The 19,452-nt window shown below is 32.5% G+C and overlaps 2 protein-coding genes across 4 annotated transcripts; one reads left to right on the forward strand and one right to left on the reverse strand.

The window, feature by feature from the left end:
* Nucleotides 1-2,723: 2,723 nt before the first annotated feature.
* Nucleotides 2,724-3,628, reverse strand: LOC123904710. Its single transcript, XM_045954339.1, has 3 exons — nt 3,497-3,628; nt 3,040-3,144; nt 2,724-2,930 (listed from the first exon to the last, which is right to left on the reverse strand). The coding sequence occupies exons 1-3, from the start codon at nt 3,626-3,628 to the stop codon at nt 2,724-2,726; spliced, it is 444 nt and encodes a 147-aa protein (XP_045810295.1).
* A 98-nt stretch (nt 3,629-3,726) lies between these two features.
* On the forward strand, nt 3,727-19,452 carry LOC123906109 (putative pentatricopeptide repeat-containing protein At3g01580). Of its 3 annotated transcripts, none has more exons than XM_045955962.1 (4): nt 3,727-3,842; nt 15,863-17,040; nt 17,786-17,976; nt 19,185-19,452. In XM_045955962.1, exons 1-2 carry the CDS (start codon nt 3,806-3,808, stop codon nt 16,705-16,707), a joined length of 882 nt encoding a protein of 293 aa, XP_045811918.1. In that variant the 5' UTR covers nt 3,727-3,805; the 3' UTR covers nt 16,708-17,040; nt 17,786-17,976; nt 19,185-19,452. The 3 variants fall into 3 exon arrangements, with proteins under 3 accessions (XP_045811918.1, XP_045811921.1, XP_045811919.1); XM_045955965.1 differs by having other exon boundaries at nt 17,917-17,976; XM_045955963.1 differs by having other exon boundaries at nt 15,863-17,976.

Raw genomic sequence — 19,452 nt, forward strand, 5'->3', positions numbered from 1 at the left:
TGTTAAAATCCAATGGATTTGTAGTAATAGGCTCAAAGGAATGATTTTTTCACTTTTTCATTTTTTAATTTTTGATTTGGGTTATCAAACTGTTCACCATTTTCTCTATTGGAAACTCACGTATGGTTTTACAGAAACCGTCCTCCGGTTGTGTCTCCGACAAAGAATTTCCGGCATCGTGTTGTTCAAGAGGTTAGAAAAATTGATTCATATTATGAACTGATTGTCTTTTGATGTAGTTTTGTAATTGTAAGTGACTTGTGTTTGTCATGGATTTGGAATTGGATGAAACATGAAGCTTATATATAGCTATTATCTTTATATGAGACATTCTGTTTTGAATCTGGAGGGTCTGGTTGTTTTTCAAGATTATGGTGTTTTGATGCAATCATTTGGAAACTGATATATCATATCTTTCATTCTTCTACGACTACTACTACTACTACTACAATTGTCACGTTTTTTCTCTCAATTATTATTCATGATTTCATTCTAATTTTTATTAAATTTAATGTAACGCATTAAACGTTTCTATTTACAGGTGGAGAGAGCACAAGTTGAAACGTCGACGTGCAATTGCAGTGAAGAAGAAACGTGCAATTGCGGTGAAGAAGAAACACAGAGGTTAGTTTTTGAGAAGCTATTATCTTATGGTGTGAAGCTGTGACATTTTATTCGTCAGGGATAATTAAGAGGTATTAAGTTGGTTGGGGAATTGTAATTCTTCTAATTTCTATTTAACTGACTGTTAGTTTTGCTTATTTGCTTTTGTGAAAAGATATTTCAAGGAAATTCTCAAGAGCTTGAGTCAAGAGCTTGAGGCAATTCTTCTAATTTTTATGTTGTATATTTTAATTGGATTTTGTGACTTTGATATAGACAAGAGGCAGGCTGAGGAAGAAGTGAATGCAATGAGTGCAAAAAGCAAAAGCTAGAAGAGGTTAAGCAAAAGAAGGAAGCTGAGTTGAAGAAAGCTTGAAGGCAGGCTGATGGTAACTTTTCTTCATATAGGTACAATTTGTGGTTGCTTGAACCCATCAATGTTAGTTTCACAACATATTTCCTTTAATTATATTGAGAACTGAAAATTGAGTTTTATTGTGTTGTGAAGATCACTTCTTTAATTTCCTTTCTCTCAATTTTCTTTCATATACAGATTTATCTCACCGGGACAACTTTTGCGGCTAGAAAAGTGGTGAAAACTCATGACCATGTAGAGAAGGCAATTCTATCATGGGCTCTGAAGGTTCACTCACTGTTCTTTTTCTTTTTGTTTTATTTTTTATTTTATTTTGTTCTCTCTTCCCTGATTAATGAATTGATTTTGAAGCTAAACTTTATTGAATCCTCGTGGTTTAGATAATTGAATTTATTTTATTTTGTTCTCTCTTCCTTGAAAAACATTTTCTTTTGGTTGATAGCTAACCCAAATTTAGATAATGGTTAGGGGTTTGGTTTGTTGGATTGGCAATTTATAGAATTTTAAATTAGTGTTTTCAACCTTTCTAATTTTGTAAATCAGCTGGTTTGGTATGCTTGTTGATTTGGTCGGAACAGAGGTTGAAGATGACTATTCATCTTCAACCTTCGAATTTATATCGTGACCGTTAGATCAGGCATACCGTGAACCACATGGCGCAGATTTGGTTTTTTTTTTTTTTAAATCCTAACCCTATTATGAATCAGATCTGGCTGATGTATCACGCGTCCTGTACCTGCGTCGCGCAGGATTATTATTTGTTATTTGAACTTTAGCAGAACTGGGCCTTGGGCTTAGAGAGATCTCGGTTCTGCATACCTTGGATCTTGGGCTTAGAGAGATCTTGGTTCTGCATACCTTGGATCTTGGGCTTAGAGAGATCCCAGAGTTCCTTTTTCTTTTTCTTTTTTTTGTGTTTTTTTCTGCTTGCAGAATTGGACCTTGAGCCTAGATTTCCTTCTTTTACTTTCCTTACCTTCTGTTTCTGTAATGTACCCCCAGTGGGTTTGTTTTGTTTTTAATTTTGATTTTAATTACATAAGTATTTGCTTTAATGTACACAGTTATGTTGAAGAATTTTTGTATTTCACTTATGAAGAGAGGGAAAATGGAGGTCCTATGTCGAAGGACCGTTGGAGGCGACCGTTCGAGGGTGTTTCTTCTCGGAGTAAGGCATAGGTCGGAGGTATGTGTTGAATCTAATATGGCACAGACACATGGCAAAATACACTTGGCATACATGAGATGACATTATCGCGGCCGTAATTACTCATTTTTTTAATTAGGGTTAAATATGTCTTTTGTCCCTATAGTTTTTCAGAATTTTCGTTTTAGTCTCTGAAGATTTTTTCACACTTTTTAGTCCCTGAAATTTTTCCGTCAAAATTTTTAGTACCTACTTTTAATCAAACTATTGTATACTTTCACATTTTTTAATGATCTTTTGTATTAATGTTTATAATATTATAAGAACATCTCCGATAAAAATTTATAATTTTTTAACATAAAAATGAATTATTTATGAATTTTGATCTTAGGAATCGAGAAAAGATGTTGAAACACTAGTGGAGATTCTGAGGCCCGACACGGTATTTCTGGAGATTGATGCTCTCAGGGCATGCCTTTTGCACAAGCCTGAAAATGTGAATATTTTATAATATTAAATATGACTATTAATTTATTTTTAAATTTATTTTTTTTGACAAAAAAATTGACTATTAATTGTTATGTCTTCTGTTTTTAATCAATTAGCATGATAGCGAGTTCTTAGTAGCACGGCGTGAGGCGACACGATTGGGGATAGACGTGGTCTATGGTGACCACAATAACCTGGTTTGTTTTTTTTACCACAAGTTGTAAAAAAACAAACCAGGTTATTGTGGTCACCATAGACCACGTCTATCCCCAATCGTGTCGCCTCACGCCGTGCTACTAAGAACTCGCTATCATGCTAATTGATTAAAAACAGAAGACATAACAATTAATAGTCAATTTTTTTGTCAAAAAAAATAAATTTAAAAATAAATTAATAGTCATATTTAATATTATAAAATATTCACATTTTCAGGCTTGTGCAAAAGGCATGCCCTGAGAGCATCAATCTCCAGAAATACCGTGTCGGGCCTCAGAATCTCCACTAGTGTTTCAACATCTTTTCTCGATTCCTAAGATCATAATTCATAAATAATTCATTTTTATGTTAAAAAATTATAAATTTTTATCGGAGATGTTCTTATAATATTATAAACATTAATACAAAAGATCATTAAAAAATGTGAAAGTATACAATAGTTTGATTAAAAGTAGGTACTAAAAATTTTGACGGAAAAATTTCAGGGACTAAAAAGTGTGAAAAAATCTTCAGAGACTAAAACGAAAATTCTGAAAAACTATAGGGACAAAAGACATATTTAACCCTAATTGAAAAAATGAGTAATTACGGCCGCGAGAATGTCATCTCATGTATGCCAAGTGTATTTTGCCATGTGTCTGTGCCATATTAGATTCAACACATACCTCCGACCTATGCCTTACTCCGAGAAGAAACACCCTCGAACGGTCGCCTCCAACGGTCCTTCGGCATAGGACCTCCATTTTCCCTCTCTTCATAAGTGAAATACAAAAATTCTTCAACATGACTGTGTACATTAAAGCAAATACTTATGTAATTAAAAACAAAACAAACCCACTGGGGGTACATTACAGAAACAGAAGGTAAGGAAAGTAAAAGAAGGAAATCTAGGTCCAATTCTGCAAGCAGAAAAAAACACAAAAAAAAAAAAGAAAAAGGAACTCTGGGATCTCTCTAAGCCCAAGATCCAAGGTATGCAGAACCAAGATCTCTCTAAGCCCAAGATCCAAGGTATGCATAACCGAGATCTCTCTAAGCCCAAGGCCCAGTTCTGCTAAAGTTCAAATAACAAATAATAATCCTGCGCGACGCAGGTACAGGACGCGTGATACATCAGCCAGATCTGATTCATAATAGGGTTAGGATTTAAAAAAAAACCAGATCTGCGCCATGTGGTTCACGGTATGCCTGATCTAACGGTCACGATATAAATTCGAAGGTTGAAGATGAATAGTCATCTTCAACCTCTGTTCCGACCAAATCAACAAGCATACCAAACCAGCTGATTTTGTTCCGACCAAATCAACAAGCATACCAAACCTCTGTTAAAGAACACTCACTGCAACAAGTATTTTGTGTTTTGAACCAAAAACGAAAAGGGAATAAAGAGAGAAAATACTTGTTGTAGTGAGTGTGTGTGAGTGAGAGAGAGTTTGGAGTAAACACTTTTGTGATTTTGTAATAAAAGTAGACAACACAAAAACAGCAACCCCTCCATCAGTTTCCAAAACAAAAAACCGGTTCCCTCTCCCATTTTGAACAACTTCAATCTGTTCTTAAAACAAAAGTCGGTGATTAATCAGAAATGAAAAACCATGTTACAAATAGATTATTGGAGTTTGAGAAGGAAACTGAGAAAAGATTCTTCTTTTGTACCGCAACACTATTGCTCGGGAATATTGGGACACACGGAAAATGAGAAGTTGTTATGACCAAGGTTTTAAATATCAGTAACTGTAACCGTCGCGGTTGCATTAAAGTTTTCGCGAATTCGGCTATTACGGCTACTACGTTATAGATTGCGGTTACTACGTTATAGATTGCGGTTGTCGCGGTGTGAATAAATCACAATGTTGCACAAATCACTAGTTTGGTAAAAATTATGCATACGATATCGGTGTGAAAATACACCATCACGTATCATACAACTATTCAATATAATGCTAATAATTGAAAGAGTTTAATATGTTTTTGTTTCACATAGTTTTCTAAAATTTTCATTTTAGTCTATGGAGATTTTTTTTTACTCTTTTTAATCTCTAGCGTATTTCGTGGTCGTAACGGTGTTATGTAACGGCGTTTTACTGTGATCTTTTTTTCTCACTTTTAAAACGCCCAATAACAACGGTGACTTCCTTTACCGTTACGTAACGGCCAATTTCGCGGTAACGCTCCTTTATTTAAATAAAGTTAAATGGGAATATTGGGACCTAAAAATAAGCCGTGCCCAAATAATTATGTGAATGTGAAAATGGTAATCACTACAAAATAATTTGGACCACACCTGTGATAAAGGTAAGAGCGCCGCCTGCGTGCTAGGCTAGGTAGCTGCTGCCTACATTTGTATAGGGATTTGTATGGTCTGTCCATACACGTTAAAAGAGAGAAAATACCTAGTGAGACTGAGTGTTACTGTTGAGTGGGAGGATGTACTATTCAGAGAGCAGGAATTGTTTGCATATAATTATAAATGAAGAAATGAGATGCAATATAGACAAAATACATGATTATGTTAAAAGATTGTGAAACCACCGCGAATCAATAAGGTAGGGTCCATTTAGTCAACAATGAAAATAAGAGGAGGTTATATGTATTGGTCGGGAATATTGGGACACACGGAAAATGAGAAGTTGTTTGTTATGACCAAGGTTTTAAATATCCGTAAATGTAACTGTCACGGTTGCGTTAAGGATTTTGCGAATTCGGCTATTATGACTGCTGCATTATAGATTGCGGTTATCGCGGTGTGAATAAATTACAATGTTGCACAAATTACTACTTCCTCCGTTCCTAAATATAAGAGTATATTTGACCACTGCACGTATGCCAATATATAATTTTGATCAATAATATCTTTAATTGTTTATTAGTAAAAATTATAAAAATTTAATATTTTGAAAATACTCATTAAAACAAATCAAATAAGATATTATATGCTAATATTTTTATTTATATATTATTTAAAAAAATACGATCAAAACAATACAAATGAATAATACATTTTAGTCAAACATACTCTTATAAAAAGGGATGGAAGGAGTAGTTTGGTAAAAATTATGCATACGATATCGGTGTGAAAATACACCATTACGTATCATACAACTATTCAATCTAATGCTATTAATTGAAAGGGTTTAATATGTTTTTGTTCCACATAGTTTTCCAAAATTTTCGTTTTAGTCCATGGAGATTTTTTTTACTCTTTTTAATCCCTGGCGTGTTTCGCGGTCTTAACGGTGTTACGTAACGGCGTTTCACTGTGATCTTTTTTTCTCACTTTTAAAATGGTCAATAACGACGGTGACTTCCTTTACCGTTACGTAACGACCAATTTCGCGGTAACGATCCTTTATTTAAATAAGGTTAAATGGGAATATTGGACTTAAAAATAAGCCGTGCCCAAATAATTCTGTGAATATGAAAATGGTAATGACTACACTACAAAATAATTTGGATTCTCCAATAATTTAATCTTTTCAAATTAGTAACTCAAATTTAATCTTTTGTATAAATTTGGGAGGAGGAAGTATTTGAAAGAGATTTTGGGTTTTTTTGTATACTCCAGAGGTGAAGAAGGAGTGGGAAGAGTGCATGTGGCAGGCAGGGATGCCAGTTTCATCCAAACCCGATAGATCCACCCGAACTCAAACCCAAGTCAACGGGTGAAACCCGAGTTGACTGAGTTTGAGTTTGGGTTCGGGTGACACCCAAAATTATGGGTGTGAGTTTGGGTAGTATGAAACCCACACCCGAAACCCATACACCTAGGGACGGATTCAGGAATCTATAAAACGGGGGGCCGGAATAACTAAATAATAAATATTAAATAAATAATAATTATAATAGTATTTAAATATACTCAATAAAAAATACATTACATTGTTTATCTAAATTGTACACGACATTGCTCTATATCATAAAATTCATCAACAACTGAATTTGTATTAAATTTTTTAGCAATTCTTCTCTCGGTGTAAGTAATCACATAATTAGTTTGAAATTCATTTTCTATCTTGTTTCTCAACTTATTTTTCACAATCTTCATAGCAGAAAATAATCTCTCACTTGTAGCAAACAATCAAAACTAACTTAATTGAATTTGAACTTTAGTAGTGTATAATATATATTATCAAAATATTTTAAAGTAAATTGTTACAATTACTATGTTGTGGGTACATGTTTTGCACCAAACGGTAGTTACTAATATTTAAACACATATCTCAAATATCAATTTATGTGTACATATGTATCAAGAACAAGTATATGAAAAAAAAAATACGACAAGAGGGGGGGGGGGCCTCAACCCCTACTTGCCCCCCTTATGTCCGTCCCTGCATACACCCACCCGTTATATGTTAGAATTACCAAAATACCCTAGGTGTATATATATGTGAATTATATTGTGTTGTTATGTATTGCGATTGTGAGCAAAGTGTGTTAAAACTATGTTATTGTATTGGGAACAAAGTGTGTTAAACTGTGATTGTGAACAAAATGAGTTAAACTAATTACCTTAATTTTATTATTGTGAACAAAGTGAGTTTGAGTTTGGGTGAAAAAACCAGAAATTTTAATTCTGTCATTTGGTGGTCCATAATTTCATGTTAAAAATTACAGTATAAGGAATAAGTATATACTCCCTCCGACCTCATTTGTTAGCAAATATTCCTTTTGGCACACTTATTAAGGAGTAGTTTTTTTTTATTTTGATTTTATGTGATATTTCTAATAAAATTCCAAAAATACCCTTCCTCTAGCCTCTATCATTATTCTCGTGTACCGTAACAACTTGTATAGGGAGTGAGATTTGTACATGGAAAGTTGAGGAAGTGGAAAGTCATTAATGTTATCTGCATGCTTAGTATAGGCAATTGTGTAGGGGTATTTTTGGGAAAAAAGTATTAAATAGGGTTGAATTTGTTGACTTTAGCTTATATTTGAGGTCAAAATATTTTGTTGACTTTTGCTTACAAATGAGGCCGGAGGGAGTAAACTGATTGAGTTTTGCACACATATTAAAAAAAATACAATCATTATGTTAAAAAAGAAATAACACTTTTAGAGTTTTACTAAATTAATCATACTTTATTGGTTTGTTTTCTTGGAATAAGTGCAAATAAATAATCCCTCTGTCTCATAATCAGTGAACCAATTTAACTACTCCCTCTGTCCCAAAATATAAGAGCTAGTTTGACTATTGCACGTATGCCAATGTACTATTTTGATCACTAATATCTTTAATTGTCTTATATGCTAATATTTATATCTATATATTATTAAAAAAATAAGGTCAAATTAAAATAAATGAATAGTACCATTTAGTCAAAGAAGCTCTTATAAAATGGGACGGAGGGAGTACATATACTATTTTGCATATCTTACTTTGACCCTATTTTTCTACTAATAAAATGCGTATAAGATGTTGTTGGATTCATCTCGATGAGATTTTCAAAATGTCAAATTTTTACAATTTTTACTATTATAAAATTAAAAATATTAATCGTCAAAGTTATGAATTGGCATGCGTGCTGCAGTCAACTGAGTTACTCTTTATGGGACGGAGGGAGTAATAATTAGGGGTAGAATTGAAAATTGAAAACGACACTCATTTTGAAATATTTTTTTTTTTAATAAAAATGACACTCATTTTAAAACGGAGGGAGTAAGAAATAAATGGGTCGTCGAAGTTGTTCTTGGCGTTGCCTCAGTGCCGAGGATTTGGAAAATTTGAAGCTCAAATAAATGGGTTATTTTTCTAAGCTCTCTCAAATAGTCAATCAAATGTTTATACCACCATATAAGCTCAAATAAATCAATCTAAATAGATTTAAATATGACTAGATTTTAATCTCTAAAACCATACACATAAAAACTACAATATATGTCATACACATAAACCATACACGAAGGGGGTTGGAAACATTTTATATCATTTGGTTCTCTTGTTAACTCCAAGAAAGGCATGAAGGTGAGGCATTTAATTTGGTTAGCGACAATTTGGTGCTTATAACGTATGCGAAATAACATTCTGTTTAGGGGTAATATAGTCGACTTATCCAATGTACTTGATCAAATTAAATTTATTTCTTGGCTTTGGTTTAGTGGTAGAGCGGGGCGCAACTCAGGATATGTTTTTTTCAATTGGTGTACTAATCCTCTTAGTTGTTTACAAAGCTTTTGAGGATTGTTAGTCTCGCTTTTGTATTGTAAGGATTAAGTACTCCTTGTACTCCTTATTAATACAATTTTTGATTATAAAAAAAAAAACAGTATATGTCATACTATAAATTAATAAATAAATAATAATGATAATGAGAGACATAAATAATAAATAATAATGATAATGAGAGAAGTTTAATTAGTGAACAAATGAAATAATGAGAGACCTCCATTGAATCATAGGAGTAGAGGTTTATTGGAGTATTCAGATTGGGCTTCAAAGAACCAACAAAAAAAGGACCCTCCCATGTTCTTCATTGACAGACAGTGATGTAACCTGAAAAGTGTGAGACTGATGAGGTTGAATGGTAGATCAATTATTCTATCAGATTCATATGTTTTTCCAGCATTTATTTCATATGCTTTAATGAACAAAGAGGGAGTGATAGTTATAAAGAATGAAACATAGGAATTGGAGGACAAATAGAATAACATTCATGTATGTAACTAAAATGAAATAAAATTGGTTTATTTTGTCTGTAGCTAAAATGTAAATGCATTGACTACTTTTATAGTGCTAATATAAGTGAGTCATGAGTGATGATGAGTGAGGGCACTTTGGGATTGTCATATGTCACAACGTGACAAGGGTTCTAAACCAAAATTTTAGGTATGATGTGTAATTTCCATCAATTTTTTTATATAGAAAAATGTTTGTGGTTAATTTGTTAAAAGGAGGTAGAAAATTGTTAGTAATGAAGATTTAATTGTGGCCCTTAAGAGAACTCTTGTAACCTTTAATTTTAAGAAAATTTATTTTAATCATGTTGAATTTGAATATTTAGGTAAAAGAATGAGACAAAATAATAAAAAATAATAGTCACTCAAATGTAATTTTTGTATAAATTGGGAGGAGGAAATATTTGACAGAGATTTTGGGTTCTTTAGGCATGTGATTGCTCACTACATGGAGTATGTATAGTGGGACATGAAAATAGAGTTGAAGAAGGGGTGGGTATCATTTGACGGGTTTTTGTAGGACCACACCTATGATTGTGGAGGTGCTAGTATTCATTTATTCCGTACAGTTCAAGGAATAAGTATATATATACTCCTAAACTGATTGAGTTTGGTTTTAAGTGTTAGCACACATATTAAAAAATACAATCATTATGTTAAAAAAGAAATAACACTTTTACTAAATTAATCATATTTTGTTGGTTTGTTTTCTTGAAATAAGTGCAAATAAACACTCCCTCGGTCTCATAATCAGGGTCGGGTCCTGAGTTTTTAGAGGTCACATGCAAAATGTTAAAAGTGGCATCTGGAATATAGAATAAATATAACATAAATATATCATCGATTTTAAATTGAAAATAACATAAAAATAAGTATCCTCGCTTTAAAATTGGAAATAACACAAAAATATATTCGCGATGTTCTTGATGAATTCCGCCGCATCGTTGAAGTTGAATCAGATAGACATAGACAACATTGAAATTGAATCAGGTAGGCAACATTGAAGTTGAACCAGTAAACAAAATTAAAAGATGATTAACAATTAAAATTAACAAATCAAATACTACTAACAATAGAAAGAAATATTACAACAATTTAGTAGCTTGATACATATCACGTTCAATTGTCAATAAATAAATAAATAAATCATCCCATCTTCAATTTTAAAAACCCTAAATTGTGAAATTTCAATTTTTATCTTTTGTTTTAGCTTCAATGGAGACTGAGTTTCTAAGAATAGAAGGAGTAGGTAACTAGTAAGGCGATGAGTGGTTGGCCGTCGCTTCTTGGTGGTGGTTATGGTGGACAGTGGTTACTGTGTTCGTATCGTTTGTTGTTCGCTTTCTTTTCTATCCCGTGCGTTCATTGCAAGTCTGCAATGTTTGTTTGTTTCTTTTTTTATTTTATTTTTTTTAGACGGAGCTTAGCAATTAGGTGTTTTATATTTTGCAGCAAATAAAATATTACGTTTTACACCCTCTATTTTACTAGTACTACCCTATAATTTTTTTTGAGGCCCTCATATTTTGGAGGTCCGACGCGGCAGACTATGCTGCTTGTGCTTGAGGGCCGGCCCTGCTCATAATGAATGAACCAATTTAACGTTAAAAATTACTCTTACAGTGCAAGGAATAATTTCACGTTAAAAATAATAATAATAATAATAATTAAAATATAAATAGTTTAGTAGCTACTAAGGTTGTCAGATTCGCGAGTCTACTCAGACTCGTAAATGGTCTACAAACTCGACTCGTAGACTCGATTCGTAAACTCGTACGAGTCTATGAAAAATTAAAAATGACTTTCGAAAACCTATAAGTGACACATATATGACATACTAAAGTTGTAAATGGCACATAAAAACACACACACACACACACCATAAAGTATATAGATAAGGTACTAGTTCCTTCTTAATTGGCTACTACGTAAAGCAAACAATCGTAAAACACATATGCTAATGACTTCAAACATTCAAAGCTTCAATGAAATAACCACCACAAACATCATCGTCACCAAAAAATATTGATGAAGGATGAGAGACGATCGTAAACACCTCAAGAGACAAACGGGACCATGTCGTCGATGAAGGGTAGAAAAAAACGTCAATGAAGGAGGAAACACTCCATATATCCTCGCTGAAGGTGGAGACTAAAGAGTGGGAGTTCTTTAACATTTCTAATTTTAAATGTGTACCGTCATAGGTCATACGCAATAAAAAAAGGTTTAAGGCCTTTTAAAAAAATAAGTTTGGGGAATTTGTGCCTTTTTTGGGTTTTTTTTTTGCAAAAAACTTAAAGACTCGTAAACTCGCCATAAACTCGCGAGTCCATACGAGTTTGTGCGAGTCTACCCGAGTCTATCCAAGTCTATAAAAAACCGATTCTATACACGAGTCCACTCGTTTGTGCTTCATAGATTTGTAAACTCGTACGAGTTTAAGAGTCTACTCGCGAGTTTGACAACCATGGTAGCTACTATTAATTAGCAAAGGTACTTAAATTAGTGTTTTACGACTGTAACGGTTTGCTTTGCGGTCGTAACGACATGTTTCGCGGTCGTAACGGTGTTATGTAACGGCGTTTTACCGTGATCTTTTTTCTCACCTTTAAAATGACCAATAATAATATCGGGACTTCTTTTACCGTTACGTAACGGCCGATTTCGCAGTAACGCTCCTTTATTTAAATAAGGTTAAGGTGGGAATATTGAGACCTAAAAATAAGCTATGCCCAAAGCATATCACTGCACTCATAATTACTTGCAATATATAGGCGTGCAATCGTTTCATTTTTGTTTGAATCCTTTGTTTTCCTTTTCTTATGAATAGACTATAGAGAGATTAACATGAGAGATAATAGTAGACATAATATCCTTGGTATAAATGGAAAATATAAATCTGTTTTCAAATTTATTCATAATACTCAAAACAAATACTAAGTCAAAAAAAATAATATCAAAATCACACAAAAAGCAGTGATGGTAAATGCATGGTTCTTTATTGTGTTGTCTTCCTTATTCACCAAACAACAGTATTTTTAAAATATCAAATTTTTATAATTTTTACAGATAAAAAATTAAAGATATTAGTGATTAAAATTGGACATTGACATACGTGCAATGACCAACTAAGTCTTATATTTTGAAACGGAGGGAGTATCAATTTCTATTCAATTTAATCCTTAAACTATCAAAATATATTGTACTAAATAGTCCATAAACTATTACTAATACTCCCTCCATTCCTTTTTATAAGCAACAATTAAGGAGAAAAATTTATTCTTTTTTATAAGCAATAGCCTATAAACAATTATAATTTTACCCTTATTAAATTGTATCAATGATACTTCTTCCCAAAGTTATGCATTAAATACTAAACATATTCCCTATACATTCATCAAGGTTAGTTTTAGAATAGACTATAAAGTTTTAGAGTTTTTAATAAAAAAAATAGGATCATTAGTATGTGTGTTTTTTCCTAATTGTTGCTTATAAAAAGGAATGGAGGAAATATTAATTATTAGTACATCAAATTTTCAAGAAAAGATGATTTATTTTTAATTTTTATTAATCGAAAAAGCCATCAAAGTGGATTTGTAATTAATACATCAAATTAACTACACCAATCAAATTAACTACATTAATACATCAAAGTGGATTTGTAATTAATACATCAAATTAATTACACCAATCAAATTAACTACACCGCATGCCTCTACGCACGAGCCGGATTAGTTGTCCATCTTTAGTGGGTGGGAAACCGATGCGAAAGCAAAAAAAAAAATTCTTAAAATACCTTATAATATAATTTTAGTCAAAAATCTTGTTCAGAAAATTTTTTATAGTAAAAAATAAGTTAACGAGGGCTAGCAAATATAAAATGGAATAAATTTGTGGTCCAAAATTGCACCATTGAAATTTAGAAAGTTAAATTGAACAATTGTAAAATTTAAGAGGTTAAAATCGCACACTTCTAAAACTTAAAAGGCTCAATATTATATTTAAGTGAAAAATATAAATTAAAATATATTCCCTCCGGTCTCAAATATAAGAAAAAATTATTTTTTTAAGTTCATTGAATCATTTATGTATATGGACTAAAATGTAGACCAAATACATTCAATAAACCTAGAAAAAAAATCTTTTCTTATATTTGAGACCGGAGGGAGTATTGTATAAAAAGATACTACTACAAGATTATTTATTTTTTTATAAGGATTTGTCTAACATGTGCAACATTGCACATGTTAAGATAACTTAAAATAGTAATTTTTTATTAAAAAATAATAATTATTTATGAAAATATTATACATTCAAGGTAAAATATACAAGTTCTAATATAAGTTTACTATTTTAAATTTATTAACATGTGCAAATTTGCACATGATAGAAAAACCCTTTTTATAAGAGATGCAAGATAATTTTTTTTTTTTTGACTAAAGATACAAGATAATTGTTTACCTTAAATTAAGAAATTACAGCAATCGATGGTTTACTCACTAAAAAATTTAAGGCTTAATTAATAAAATGGTCCCTTAAAGACATTTTTGGTTTCAGATTGGTCCCTTAAAGAAAAAAAGGTCCAAATAGGTCCCTTAAAGAAAAAAAAATCTGAATAGGTCCCTTAAAGACATCTCCGTTAATCAGTTTGGTCCCTAAAAAGAGGTCTAAATAGGACCAAACTGATTAACGGATATGTCTTTAAGGGACCTATTCGGACCTTTTTTTCTTTAAGGGACCTATTTAGACCTTTTTTTCTTTAAGGGACCAATATGAAACCAAAAATGTCTTTAAGGGACCATTTTATTAATTAAGCCAAAATTTAAATAATTGAACCTAATAAACAGCACCTGGACGTCACCGAAACAGAGGAAAACCATTTGCAAAAACAAAAATAGAACCATTGTTGTTACATAAAAAGCCAGAGGTGATTTATTTTAATCTCTTCTATCAAATCCCAATTAACTTATTAATTTACATGATTTTCTCAACAGGGCATGTTGCTAGTGCTACTGAATAAGTAACATGAATAGCTTTATGGAAAAGAGGAATTTTTTAGTCAAGTTATTGGAAACTTGTTGCAGTAAATTATCAATTTCACAGTTGCATTCACAATGTTTGAAATTGGGTCTTGTTAATGATAGTTTCATTGTTACCAAGCTCAATGTTCTTTATGCTAGATATGCATCAATTCATCATGCACATAAACTGTTTGACGAAACGCCTCACAAAACTGTTTATCTATGAAATGCTTTACTTAGGAGCTATTGTTTTGAAGGAGAATGGGTAGAGACGTTGTCTTTATTCCGTCAAATGAATAAGAATAACATTAGTTCTGTATCGATTGAAGAAAGTCAAAGACCGAACAATTACTCGGTATCTATTGTGTTGAAATCGTGTGCGGGTTTGAGGAAGGTTTTATTGGGTAAGATGATTCATGGGTTTCTCATGAAGGTGAGGATAGATGCTGATATGTTTGTTGGGTCTGCTTTGATTGATTTGTATACGAAATGTGGTCTAATGAATGATGCTGTGAAGGTTTTTATGGAGTATCTGAAACCTGATTGTTATCTGAAACCTGATTGTGGTAAGGTCTGCTTTGATTGTTTTATGGACTTCGATTGTTAGCGGTTATGAGCAGAGTGGTAGTCCGGAACTTGCGCTTGCTTTTTTCTCGCGAATGGTTGTCTCGGAGAAAGTGAATCCTGATCCGGTGACGCTTGTTAGTGTTGTTTCTGCTTCTGCTCAGTTATCTGATTTTAAGGTTGGAAGAAGTGTTCATGGATTTGTAAAAAGAAAGGGTTTAGACACTAAGTTGTGTTTGGCCAATTCGCTGCTTAATTTATATGGAAAAACCGGTTCTATCAAGAGTGCAGCAAATTTGTTCACTGAAATGCCTGATAAGGATATAATATCTTGGAGCTCAATGGTTGCTTGTTATGCTGATAATGGAGCCGGAACTAAGGCTTTAGATCTTTTCAATGAAATGTTAGATAAGAGAATTAAACCCAATTGGGTTACTGTGGTTAGCGCATTGCGAGCATGTGCTTGCACTTCCAATTTGGAAGAAGGTATGAAGATTCATGAATTGGCAGTGAATTATGGTTTTGAGATGGAAACCACAGTCTCTACAACTTTGATGGGCATGTACATGAAGTGCTTTTCACCTGAAAAAGCAGTTGACCTTTTCAATAGAATGCCTAAGAAAGATGTAATTGCTTGGGCTGTTTTATTTAGTGGCTATGCTGACATCGGAATGGGGCACGATTCAATGAGGGTTTTCGGCAATATGTTATCTGGTGGAACTCGACCAGATGCTATTGCTGTAGTTAAGATTCTTACTGTTGTTTCAGAACTGGGGATTCTTCAACAAGCGGTATGTTTTCATGCTTTTGTAACTAAAATTGGGTTTGAAAATAACCAATTTATTGGAGCAGCACTTATAGAGTTGTACGCAAAATGTAGTAGCATAGAAGATGCTAACAAGGTTTTTGAAGGAATGACATACAAAGATGTTGTTACTTGGAGCTCAATAATTGCAGCTTATGGATTTCATGGTCAAGGAGAAGAAGCTTTGAAATTATTTTATCAGATGGCTAATCATTCAGATACTAAGCCTAATAATGTAACTTTCATCTCAGTTCTTTCTGCTTGTAGTCATTCAGGTTTGATTAAAGAAGGGATAAAATTGTTTGATATCATGGTTAACAAGTACAAATTGATACCAAACTCGGAGCATTATGCAATAATGGTTGATCTTCTTGGTCGAATGGGAGAGTTGGATATGGCTTTGGACATAATTAATAACATGCCAATGCAAGCTGGGCCTGATATATGGGGAGCCTTACTCGGCGCATGTCGCATACATCAGAATATAAAGATTGGGGAAGTTGCAGCTAAGAATCTTTTCTCATTAGACCCTAATCATGCAGGGTATTATATTCTCCTATCAAATATTTATTGTGTCGACGAAAATTGGCATAGTGCTACAAAACTTAGGAGACTGGTAAAAGAAAATAGCTTGAAGAAGATTGTTGGTCAAAGTATGGTGGAGTTAAAGAAAGAGGTTCGAAGTTTCATAGCAAGTGATAGATTTCATGATGAATCTGGCGAAATTTATGAAATTCTAAGAAAATTACATGCTAAAATGAGAGAAGAAGGTTATGATCCTCAATTACAGATAGAGGAAATGCTATGAGTTATTGGAATATGAAAAACTTGGGGAAAAAAGATTTTGGAATAAGCTATTGTTTGTATCTTTGTTTTGGTTCTCAGAATCATTCTTTTAGTTGTATTATAGATGTAATTTATTAAGTGGTTTTAAGCATTACACATTAATGCTAAAGGTTACACAGGTTATTTAGATTTAAGATGAATGATTACGATTCATTTCATATAGTTTAACAGTGGAAGACAAGGTTATCATTTTCACCTTATTTCATTTCTTTTCTCTGCACAATTTCACTTTGTTGCTTCTTCTGTCTAGCTCATGTTTTTAAGGTTTGGACATTGGCCTTCCCTTCAAAACCAGGTTAAATGCATTTTTTTCTCTCCATTTTTTCCAACAATATTAATAGTGTATTATTATGACACATTAATTAATGTCCAAGTTACTAGTAGGGCATTATTGTATATTGTTTCTCTGGATAATTTATCGTGAGTTTTGTTACAAATACTTTGCTTATGCTATTGTTACAAATACATTGCTTATGTTACCTAGCTACTGAATTACAGAATATATAAAGAAATTAATTATTAACACTATGTGTACATGTATAATAAAGAAATTATGAAATTATGAACATTATGTGCCTTTTATCTAGGTTCCATTACTAGAGTTTGTAGCAAGAAGGAACAATGTAAGTTTTTGGTTCTTAATTTTAACTCTAAATGTTAAATCGTTCTGATTTTTTTATAATCAAACGGAGAATAGAAATAATCATATGTTTCTTTTTTACTTGATTAAATTAAATCACTATGAACATTGAACTGTGTGTTTATTCCTTCTCATATTTGTGTACTAGATGAATAAATTTTAAGGTTATAACTTATATATTCATGTTGATGTATTACCAGCTTGTGATTGTTTTTGGTGGCCTACCCTTTTGTTTTGGTGTTTTACTGGACTGTTTTCTTGGCATTGTTTTTATGTTTGTAGTTCTGATATGTGTTGGAACTATTCTTTGATTGTGGTTGCGTTATTGGTCTTTTAGTGTTGTTTTGTTCGAATGCATGAATTTCAAGGTCATAACTTATATAATGTTTCCCTTTTACAGAACCATCAATCTTCATGTTGGTGATTTTAAAGCCTTATTGCACAGATATCTTAATTGTGATGTATTGCACAGATATCTTCTTGCAATTGATGGTGCGTCTTCATCTTTTTCCCTTCGTTGGTTCTTTTCAGGCCTCCCTGGAAGCCTGCGTAATGGAGGCACATTTTCTTCCTCCAATGTATTTGTATCAGGTAAGGGTCTAACCAAACTTGTTAAGTTGCAATGTACTTCTCTTTATTGTAATATGCGTCACAATAGTCCTCCACCCTTGCTCTTGTGTAAATAATGGCTGCTGCACCATGTTTACAAGGTAGCCCACATATCTGCCATGTTTTGCACTCGCATGAGCGTGAATTTAAGTTGACAGGAAATCTTGTGAAACCATCATATACTTCAAATATGTCTCTACCAGCTTGGTTCACTTTACCATATCTTGCGTCCTCTGAAGTCTTATTTAATAGTAATACTACCACAATCCTTGGCCCGACACTTTGTTGCCATGTTGAAAAAGAATGAATCTTTTTAGAAAATCTAATCATGATTTTCACCCTCAATTCATCCACTAAGTTCAAAACAGACATCTAAAATCTTCTATCCATTGAAATGTGTGGACTTTTATAACTTTAATGAAATGCATGTCTAGGCCAAGTGTGCAAAGGGATGTCCATCAAACATTGATATTCATGCTTATCATATATTTTCATTTTTTTCATTGCCTCTGTGAAAATAAATTCATTTGGGACCTTAACAACTGTCCAAAAAGGATATCTTAAGATTAACAATGGGAAACTTGGCTTTGAAGTTGTTCAATAAATGCTTACTGCAGTGTCTGTGCCATGAATTTGGAAAGTAGTCAGAAACTGCTTGTGTCAATCCCTGCATTTCATAGGAATATATCAAAGTAAGAGATTGATTGTAGCAACTCAAAGTAACACAAATGAAAAAGAAATTACCTTTTGTCTGTCACTCATAATCATGTAACAATTATTATCTATTGCATCATGTAGGCACTCTAAGAAAAAGCTCCAAGAGTCTTTAGGTTCTACCTCAACCACTGCAAATAGCTGTCACTCTTGATTTCTCATTTTTTATCCTTAATATGTCAAAATTCTCTTGGATTATATAATCTCTCAACACATCCCTAAACTCGTTTACATTGAAAAATAACTGGGATCTCTCAACACATCCCTCTTGTTACTACATTTACTAAATTTTTATATATTTTGAGTTGCATGCTTATAACTACGGGTCAAGAAATATGTATTTTATTAGTATTGTACATGTCTTTTCAATATTTTCTAGAAGATAAAATGTTAGTGGTAACAAAATATTCTTGTTTATCTTATACAAAATATTTCATCCCTTATAGTAACTTTTGTTTCTTAATTTTATATCACAGCATTGTGGAAAAATTGCAAAGAGGATACTAATTGTCAATACTATTATTGTCTACCTCCGTATGTTCCAAAATGCGTTTGTCGTACATGTAAATGTCTTCCTCCGAGATCCTCATTTATTAGAAGATGACTTTAGTGATAAGAAATTGATATCGTAACTTCAAGGAACGTACGTAGTTAAGTTACTTTGTGTAAGATGTACAATTGTAAAATAACTATTAAAACTCACTTTTATATTAATAATAATAAATTTCATCTTTGTTTAAAATA

This window comes from Trifolium pratense, linkage group LG2 (genome assembly GCF_020283565.1).
Source record: "Trifolium pratense cultivar HEN17-A07 linkage group LG2, ARS_RC_1.1, whole genome shotgun sequence".
Lineage (NCBI taxonomy): Eukaryota > Viridiplantae > Streptophyta > Magnoliopsida > Fabales > Fabaceae > Trifolium > Trifolium pratense.